This window comes from Haliaeetus leucocephalus, unplaced genomic scaffold, assembly GCF_000737465.1.
Source record: "Haliaeetus leucocephalus isolate CR32 unplaced genomic scaffold, Haliaeetus_leucocephalus-4.0 Scaffold195, whole genome shotgun sequence".
NCBI lineage: Eukaryota > Metazoa > Chordata > Aves > Accipitriformes > Accipitridae > Haliaeetus > Haliaeetus leucocephalus.
The window spans coordinates 6,481,407-6,491,861 of NW_010972631.1; the positions used below are offsets into that span (position 1 = coordinate 6,481,407).

Genomic DNA, 10,455 nt, shown 5'->3' on the forward strand with positions numbered 1-10,455 from the left:
AAAAGAGGCATCCATTTCCAGAGGCAAAGGAAGTCACCAGAGAGAGAATTCTGAATATTCATATGGCTCATGCCTAAATATAACCACTGTACATATCTATATGCATTTAATAGTCCATATGTTTACTTATACACACACACAAAGTTCACAGAAGTGAAGTTAGGCACTAAAAGCTAGGAAATACCAATGTCAAATTTACTCACACTGGCTCTCCTGTGCACACAATGAAGCAGGGTTTGTATGGAAAATAATTTTACCATGTAATTGCAAAGCTCTGCATCTGTAGAACTATTTTTTTTAAGATTCTTATCTGATAACCTGCCTCCCTTCATTTTTTTAAAATTGTTTCACCACAGAAATTAAAAAAAACAAAAACCTTTTTCTTGGCCATAAAAAAAAATACAAATTCCACATATGGTGACAAGCCCCCAAAATTGAGCAGGGTTCAGTGGGGGCAGAAGAAGAGTGTGAATCACAAAAAAAAAAAAAAAAAAAAGAAAAAGAAAAAGGAAGTAAATGCTTTGTCTCTGTACTGTTTGCAATATTTACTGAAAATTCACATTTGAGGAAGGGCTAGATTCTCAAAAAGGTGTCTCTTGCAGCTAGTGCATTTGGAATAAGGAAGACTAAGGGTGCAAAAAGCAATATTCAGCAAATTGCTTCCTAGAAGGGAGTTAATCACTAAAGCATAGGTTGGAATAGTAAGTGTATTATTAACTAGTTTTTCAGGATTTTTCAGAAGAATATTATAAGGCGAGACTGAAAGCACTCAGTATTTTATAAAGTTTCTTCTTAAATGTCAATGATGCTCAGCACAAATGCTCTCTGACAGAGAGGAAAATGAACTGGGCTTTCACACATCCTGGAGATAAATCTCAGCTAGTGAACAAGAAGTGAAAATACATTAGAAAAGTCTCAAAATAATGTTTAATACAGAAAGGATTACCAGACAAAGCATTTTTAAGTTCTATATTTTACTCAGTAAGCGAAAGAAGACATTCTCTCCGACGGGAAGACTGGTTTAACTTAATTGAATAGTACTTTGCTGGAATCTCAAATCATTTCTATAATCTTATTCCAAATTTCAGGCCCCTGACTAGGACTCTGAGGTGCCTGGACATCTCAGTAAAATCACTGTGGCAGACGCACAGATTAAATGCATTTCCCTAACGATCATCATGTGCAGACAATACAGATACCAGCTTTGAAAAGTTTCGACCCACATAATGTTTGCAAAAACACAAGCAACTGGAAACAAGGCTACCAGCTTGGTTCCACCTGGAACGACACTGCACCATCTAAGTCAGATCATAAACCTCAGATTTCACCTTCTTGTTCCTTATGGAGCAGCTGTAACAGCTGTATTTCCTGTCACAGGATATAAATACTAACCCCTGTTCCAAAACAGGAATCACCTAAACAACTTTCAAAGTCCCAGCCTCTATTTTAAACAAAGAACAATAGAAGATACTTTTGCTGACCATTTACAAAGTTAACAGTATTTTCACCAGCCAGTAAACACCACAGGAAATGTGTAAAAGAATTGCCTTCATCAGGTTTTCAAGACAGGAGAGTCTGCGATTTGCTCACACAGAGCAAGAGCAGCAAAGTATTTCTTTAACAGTTCTCTAAAATCTGATGCTAGCACTTGCTCATCTTTCTCGGTAGTGTCTCCCCTCTCCCCAGATTTGAATACCGTATTTGATTCTACACATCTAACTATAAAATTTTTAACAAAATAAAAGCTCTGCAGATCAACACTGAAGTTTATTACACAAGTTCACCTCAAAACTCCTTCTCCAGCAGGACTCCTGTATCCAATTCACTGTAACCTATTTCCTTTTCCAGTGGCCCCAATGGGTCCAGATTCCCATCTCCAGTTTTGGCGAGGTTATCTTAAAATTTATTTTCAATTACCTGTACTTCCACAGGAATGCTATCTAAGAAATGGGTTACATGCAGGAAAATGCTGTACAATACGGATGCTGCTAAAGCAACTAATTCTTTTGCTGCACTCTAAAAGATACAGTTAACCCCCATAATGCTGAATGCAGTTGATCCTGATGCAGTTAGGTGACATTCAATATATATCTGAAGTCAAGTAACAGTTGTGTGTGGGAATAAGGTAACTATGAGGTCCTCTGAAGTGTTCAACTGAAAACTAAAAAAAACAATAAATTATATTTAAAATGGGCTTACTTTAAGAAGTTTAAAGGACTAGTAGAGGTCATACATAAATTCAAGCAAAGAAGCAAAACAAAGAGTACAAGGAAGAAACAGGAAGCTTGTAAGGAAACAAAATTCTCTTCTATGCAGATTTTTCTTCAAATACGTAATTTATTTTAAAATTTGTAACTTACAATTATCTTCTACATCCTTTTTGCTGTCCTCTTCCGCAGGAAACACTTGATTGATAGCAGCCTGGAAAGTCTGTTAGATGAAAAATATTAACATTGTCAGAATTCCATAAAAATAGAAATATAGTTCAAAGATGTTTGATGCAATGATACAAGTGAGTGCGCTGCAATTGTGCGTGGTTTAAAATGAAGTTGCCAGCTTTATACTTCAGCACTGGAAATTTTACTGAGTTACTAGGTGCACATAGGAGCTGCTGCATTTACATTACTACGCTACATTATAAAAATGCAGTCACTGTAATATATATTTTATTGCAAGAATATCTGATGCTCATTTCCAAAATTGCATGTAATATTGTAATATTGTGTAATATAAAAAATAAGGATAAAAAAAAGTACTACAGAGGGAACAGCATTGTAAAGGACACACAACTTCCTCAGTTTTGCAAAGAAGCACAAAGAATAAAACCCAAATCATTAGTTCAGCTAAAGGACCGTGCTATCATTATCATACGCTGTTTTAAAACATTCCTACTTCAACTATAAATGTTCAATACATAATATCCTCTGTATCCCCAAATACTGTAGCTTTGGTTGTTGCTTGGGTTTTTTTCTTCAGTAAATCAATACTAAAGTAAAACAAGACCTTCCTTCAACACTTGTATTCCAGTTATACAAAACAGCCATTTATCAAGTGCTCACTCCAACTGGAAAAATTCATAACAAAAGCAACTTTGTTTCTTCTTTATTCTCCAGAAATCATAACTTATATTGTTGTAAAAAGGAAAGGAAAACATCCTAGCGCACACACATTACAGCATCTGCACAAAAATACCTATTGTAAGAGGTAGGTTTTTAATTATACTTTTTTGTTTACCGTAGTAATAGCTTGTTTGAGCTACCTATGAATGAACAAAAACCCTGTTGTACCAATTAAACACGATAGCTACCATGCTGCTGCAGGCACAGTCTCCTTTTCCCCATGGAAATGGAGACAAGAAGTCCAGTCCAAAATTTGAAAAGGCAACCAACCAGATCTAAAGAATGACCTTAATAAACAAACACATTTGCTTGTTTAACATTGTACTCAGCAAGACAGTCCCACGAGAAACACCTCACATGGCAGTTTAGGAGAAATACAGCAACTTGCTTCATCTTTGCTTCAGTACAACAGACACAATATGTGAGCTCTTGCAGCTTACACCATCATGAACAGCCACAAATTCCAACTCCCTTCAAAGTGGGAAGGGTTAAAAATGTTGGAGCAGAACTAATTACTGCCAGTCAGAAAACAGTAAGTCTATATGATAACTTTGTAGGGAAGGGATATCAAAGTATGCAATCTGTAGTCATAATAAATTATACTTTGTCATCACCTTATCAGGATCTAATGGAGAACAACATGCAAAAGCAGCTTTCCTAAGGGAAATGGAGCTGCTCGATGACGGAACATCTGACTGTCCATCAGACCAACTTCCTCCAAAATATCCTTTATGGAAGTTTGGTGGAGTTGTGGAGGACCTGAACATCTTTACATACCTCAGAAAGTTGCCAGCTGCTATTCAGAGTTTTAGCAGGGCAGAGATTCCCCCTCCTTTACTCCCCCTCACAATATTGCAGTTAGAACATATTATCCTAATAATTTCCTCTGCAAGTCTGTCAGTGATAAAAGTGTATCTTGTTGGGTAAAGATATATTTGAAAACAACAGTTTCCCATGTAATCAGTTCACTGTACATGAAACAGTGGAAAAGTTTAAAAAGAGCATGACCGGCTTCACGAAAAATCTAACTTCACTTCTTGTTCTTGTCTGCTGATGTGTAACCCAAGTTTAGCCACTAGCAAGGACAGAATTTTTTTCACAGGAGAGAATGAATGTGATACCAAGCTATTCTGTAACTCTTCATAGATCTCTGATACTTTAACGTTTCATGGGTCTAAAGCCAGCCATACCAGATCTATCCCAGAAGAGAAAGATGGGGCTTTTTCAATGTCCTCACCACTCAGGATTCTGATCCAAGATAACTTTCAATGAAAAAAAATAATGAGAATTCATACTGTATTATGTCCTCCATTTTTTCACTCAATATGAATTGTGAATTAATTTCTAGAATATTTCAGAAGTGATAAAACAAACAAGCAATGTCAAGAAGACTTATCTGAAAGCTGCTGTTTTTCTGCTGGACTTTTTTAGATCAGAACATGAAGCCCAGCTTCAACTATGACAACGAAGAATTTCACTCCTGTATGTCACAGTTGGACTACTGCTTTACGTAAGGTGATTACTTGTTACGTAGGTAAGTACGTTAGCTAGATGTGCAGAGCTCCGAGTATTGCCAGTTACTGTTAAAATCTAATATATTAAATAGGAAAATGGGCAAGGTATCCCAGGTCTATCAATAAAAAAATACCCAAAGAAATTCTTTACTATGTTGTCCCATTTTTTTTTTTTTAAACATTTATTGTAAGGAGAAAACACTTCAGGCATTTGGTGGAAGACTTGTGCATTAAAACAAACTTGTTCTAAGAAAATGGAAAGGATATTTAATCTTATGAGACACTAAAGTGGTCTCAGGAGGCAAAACATAAGGTTTAGGGTTTTTTGCAGAGGTTTTTTTTTCCTCTTTGTAATGAAGCAGCCCTTGAAATCCAATGGCAATCTTAACTATTCTCCCAGAAACTAGATGAGTGAAAAAAGATATCTTTCCATTCAAGCAGGATCTTCTTTCTACCATGTAATCCAATATGTGTAACCATGCCTTCCAGATACAGACAGGAGACTACTCTCAGCCGTATTTCACAAACCAACCTAAAGTAGTACAAACAGTGCGTAAGACAGACAAGAACATGTCTCATTTGCGCAAGCAAGCTGCGCTCACTGCTAAAAAAAAAAAACCCTTAGCTTGAAACACTGAACTTTGGACATTCTGATCCTTACTTTCAAAGTACATTTATTCATTTATACTTAGCCCAGGAAAATACCTTTCTGGTTATTCACAGCATACCAGAGTAGGTGCCCCATAAAGCCCTCCATGACCCTTCAGAACTGGCACAGAGCCACCAGGTGCCTCTCAGCTGAGGGCAGGAGGGGTGTCAGTGCCTGCCTGCAGCACCACACGCCTTCCCAAAGGCTGCCCGAAACTCATCGCTGCTGATGCTCTAGGAAATTCCTGACCCCCACTCCTCAGTGCCACGAGGATCCCGGGATGGCAGCTCACGGTGCAAGTCCCCCTGAGGCATTGCTCCCTGATTGCTTTACTTAGATTTGCTACCTCCAGGAAAAGAGTAAATTCCCCATTTGGCAACTGCACTGTCATCTGCCTCCTCCCTGTTACAGCATTAAGCAACACAATAAAATAAAAATATATGCAACAGGATCTGTGGTTAGGGTTCCCAGTAAGTTCAGAAAAGTACACTCCAAGTGTTAACACAATACTAGTTTTGCTTAACACCTGGCTGCCTTTCTACCCACCTCCGTCCTTGTACACCAGCGTGCAACTGCTGGTGGGACACACGCCAGGGCTGCGAGCCCTGGCACTCCGGTCCGGTTCGGAGCCCATTCTCAGGGCAGCGCTCCAGCCCTAGGTGGGACCACACTCACTAGCAAACCACTCTCCAGTTTCTCCATTTTCTTTCTAGTCATGGCATTTACCAGCCTTTTAAGCCAATGATCTAGTTTTCAGGGAGTAGCTCCCATCGTGCAACACGTGCATCCTCTGTTCCGATAACGTGCTCCTGCAGCTTGGATCACTCTTCTTTGTACAGCGCAGGCTGGGTGACTCAGATCCCCACCTCTCTTTAGACACCCAGCCTCTGCGCAGAAATGTAAATGCTGTTGTTAACTCTGTATGGGCTGCCGTACCCAAAATTGCTATTGCTGGTTTTTAAGTAAATCGGTGTGTTGGCCAACTACCTTCACCCAGTCTGGACTGGGTAACTTGGTTTCATAATAGAAAGCAATCTACGGCCACGCTGGCCTCAGGTCCTCCGTCCTCCTGCCGCTGCTTGCCACCAACCTGAAAACTTCCCACTTCTTCATTTTTAAGGTGGATCTGTTCTGTGACCTCATTTGCTCTGTCATGCACAGCTTGGCACGCAGAGCTGAGAGCGGGCCACTCTGCAACGCCAGAGCTAGCTACCAGTGGGGAAGGGAGGGAAGATTTTCAGACATCATGAAACTGCTGCCTTGCAGCATTTATTGCAGTTCGTAACAACATATTTTAATTAACCATTAAGTGGTATAAAAGGGAATAATCAAACATATGCATATACATTTCCTTTTCAGCCTGTGATCTCTGGTAAGCTACCAGCACCTACAGAGAATGCATATGACATGTTAATGACCCAGATTAAAAAATAATAATAAGTTACACTGCCCGGATAGGTTTACAAGATCAGGTTACTCCTCTCCTCCCTGTAATTATCATGAGCAACTCCGGAGCTGCTGGATCACTCCTTCTTACTGAAGAATACTTTTGAACTATCACTTTAAGTAAACAAAGTTGATAATAATGGGTATTAATGTTGACTACTTCAAATTAATGGTCTAAGCACACAAGAACAGTCTTCTTAAAAAGACAAAAACCAATGAGAAACATTTCACTATAAAAAGAAATCAATGACACCTTGAAAGGACTGAGAAGGTAAACAAGAAAATGTTTTACTCCACCTCTATTAATATAAGGAAGTCTGATAATTAGAAATATAGGACCATAATCTCTATGGTATTTAAACTGTGAAGTTTGTTCCCTTAAATGAGTGAGCATTAGGCCCTTAATTGATCTGGTCAATTCAGGAAAACAGCCAACAGCAGAGTAACAAACTTTCTAGACAAAGAGATTGTTGTAAACCATGAAGTGAAATATTTGTATTTTAGGATCATTTTTTGTTTTCACACACAAAAAAAAAAAAACCCAAAAAAACCCTCCCTGAAAGGAGCATATGTTAGAAATAAACAGCGGCTCGGGGATCTCCTTATTGCTTGTTTCTGTTTCAGTATAGCGCCTTCTTCTCTTTATCACATCAGCCTTTGCTCTTTATCACATCAGAACCATTTGGGGATATAAACAGAAATAGCAGTGGGGGTCAAAATAGTTTAAGTCAGTTAAAGACTACTTAGCCATAGGTTTGGAATATTTAATATTCTTGTCTGAGTAATTTTGCTCTTCCACAGACTGAAGAATGCATACTACTGCTATTAAACCTACAGACTTTCTCACTCACACACAAAAATCAGTGCTTTGTATTTTTAAGGAAAGCAAAATCAACTTCCTCTCCAAGATGTAGAAGAAAAAAAGCCTATAAACATTCCCCCCAAAGGAAGGACTGCTGCATAACCTTTTGACCTGTGACAAGGCATTCTCTGCTATTGTTGACATGAAAAAAGAAGCTACAAAAAACATTTTGCCTTTTCCATGCCTGAAGATACAGAAAGGACAAAATTATTAGAAAGGGCACATATCACATATTCACAAAGACCAAAATCACAACTTCTAAAACAGCGTTTGATCTTATTCCAGCTAGTAAAAACCAGGATGCTGACCATCTGAATTAGGATAATAGATAGATACAAGGTGCTTCCTGTATAAACTGACATTTAATTACAACATACTGAATCTGAAAGATGTCATGATAAATGAAGCAGTTGGAACACACTAATTAGAATGAATTAGGACTTCATTTTAAAATTACATTTATTTTGCCTTTAATTTGATGTAACAATTCCATAGGACCTTTGTTTGACATCATGTTACTCAGGGTACCTGAGGTAACAGAATTCATCTCTCAATCTCCATCAATCTAACAGTAAGGTGTCTAATCTAAGACAAAGCCTAGCACACCCCTGTAGGACACTGTCTATGCATGTAAGGGAAAAGAGAGAAGCTAATCTCAACAGTAGATTCTTAATCAGTCTCTAATTTAGAAAAATAAGGTATACAGCACTGAATCAAATGGCTACGAAGATTCAATCCTCCTCTGTTTGACAAGCACATACTCAATGCACATGCAGATAACTGGCAGAAAGCATGCTCTTCTTATCAGTGGGATGTTTCACTTGCAAGGTAAGCTAAAGCTAAACAAAGATCCTTAGCCAAACTTAGAACAGAAAACTGATTTTCCACTCCTTCAGGCTGCATGTAATTGTAGATATTGGCAAAGATTTGGCCTACATGTAAAATAGTTTTTGTAAGGTTTTTCTCTGTTCCTTTGTTTGTGAGAGGCTTACCTTGCCTTTCTGATTCAAAGGTTCAATAGTTAAGTTGTCAGTGCCAATGTCCACAATCATCCCCATCTGAAACCCATCAGTTGGGTGTGGAGCCCAGACGGGCTTCCCGTCCTCCATTGTGGGATCTATCCAGTATTTCCTGTAAGAAAAAAAAAAAAAAAATTAAACAAAAAAAAAATTGTATACAAATTTAGTAGGCTATCAGGATTCACTATACAAACTTAAGTTTATTATGTTTATTCCTATTATTCAGCGTGGAAGGAACCAGTCTGCAGACTGGAGCCAGTCTGTCAGGACAAGATTCTTCCAGCCTTTTTCCACCCCATGATGCTTTGCTTGCAGAGGACACACTCAGACTTAAGTATGGAGAAAATTTAAGAACAGATCAATCGGGGGGGGGGGGGGGTCCACAGACTGGTCCCTGCAGCTCTTTTCCCGATTTCTCTAACTTGTGAACGAAAAAGGGGGTCTATCTCACGATCAAAATAGAAGTACAAGACAGATTCAAAGCTAAGTCTATTCTAGGAGTGTGTATATCCATGTGTGTATATACATGTACAGACACACATAAATATACATGTGCATGCAGTGGGTCACATGACTAATGGATACTTGTCTGTACCTGACTTGGTGTGCAAATACTGGAATTTCTGTAATGGGCATATGTCAAGGCACGTGAGCAGAAATTCAGTCTCTTGTCATTTGAGACGAATGAACGTGCTCACTCTTTTCATATGGCTGGGCACATGGCTTTTAAATAACCCACAGATATATTCGGTCGCAATTGATTTATCAAACTATAAGCCTTTGAGACACTGACCTCTGACACTGTAACATTACAATTCTGACTCTTAAGGAATACCAACCTTACTTTCTACAAAAACATGGTATGAAAATTGTTTCAGAGGAATCAATGATATACAAGTGAAATAGATGCAAAGGCCAAGACATTCAAACCTTAGGCTCCTCAAGTTATGCAGCTAAATAAGCTCCCAATTAAAAGGAGTGTTTCATTGCACGCAATGCTCATTGAGCTAACCAGGAAAGTTGCCAGGATTGGCACACTCTGAATGGCTAACAGTGCCATTTTAAATATGCTGAATTAGTCCTTTTTTCTTTTTTTTTTTTTTTCCAAAACCTACTTTATTGTCCTTGCCCTAATAAGAATAAAGAGTCCACACAGCTTGAAAGGCTCACTTCTCCTGACCGTTTCTTACTCCCCTCCAAAACTCATTCACATACTAAACTGACATGTTTTAGTGATTCCAAAATTTGTAAAAAGTATCTCATATCACCAAGGTGTAACTTGCCTCTCTCAGCATGAGCCAAACAAGCCTGCCAAGTAGCAAAGAAAACACTGGCAGCAAATTCCAAGAGTCTGTAAGCTACAAAACACATCCCACATTTTTCTTTTCCAACATCTGAAGGAAAAAGGATCTCCGAAATTTCTCACAACCGGGGAAAGCTGCAGACCCCTTTGCCACAAGCAACGGCAAGGAAAAAGAGTCATTGGCCCACCAGAAAGTTGTACAACCACGAGCAGAAAGGGACACTCTTGTCCCACAGAGAATCTGTCAGGACATGCTGCACATGACCTGCTTTTTGCTGCCTCCAGAGACTTCAGAAAGGTTTGAAGAGAAGGAAAAGGCTTGCTGTGACCGCTTTGAGAATGCTGCTGGTCTTAGCATCTTACTTGTCAAGGAATAAGACAATTTGTTGTTAACTTTAATGGGAAATAATAGAAGAAAAAAAGTAATTCTGAGGCAAAGACCCAAATATTTTTTAAATTAAGTAGCATTCTGAAGAGACTTTGAAAAAACTAGCTATAGAGTACTTAGTTTAGTGTTGATGTCTGGTTTTGTGTTCAAATTTA

The 10,455-nt window shown here is 38.5% G+C and overlaps 1 protein-coding gene across 4 annotated transcripts in view; it reads right to left on the reverse strand.

Annotated features, from left to right (window-relative positions):
• The window catches only part of MYO6 (myosin VI), a 79,599-nt gene extending 70,882 nt beyond the window's left edge, over positions 1-8,717 (reverse strand). For 3 of the 4 annotated variants that reach the window (XM_010565768.1, XM_010565767.1, XM_010565764.1), the window contains exons 1-2: positions 8,583-8,699; positions 2,361-2,430 (exon numbers count right to left, since the gene is read on the reverse strand). In XM_010565768.1, the coding sequence (XP_010564070.1) occupies positions 2,361-2,430; positions 8,583-8,699 (187 nt within the window). Of the gene's footprint in view, positions 1-2,360; positions 2,431-8,582 lie in introns of all 4 variants that reach the window. The other variant, XM_010565766.1, reaches the window with a different exon arrangement.
• Between the last annotated feature and the right edge of the window lie 1,738 nt (positions 8,718-10,455).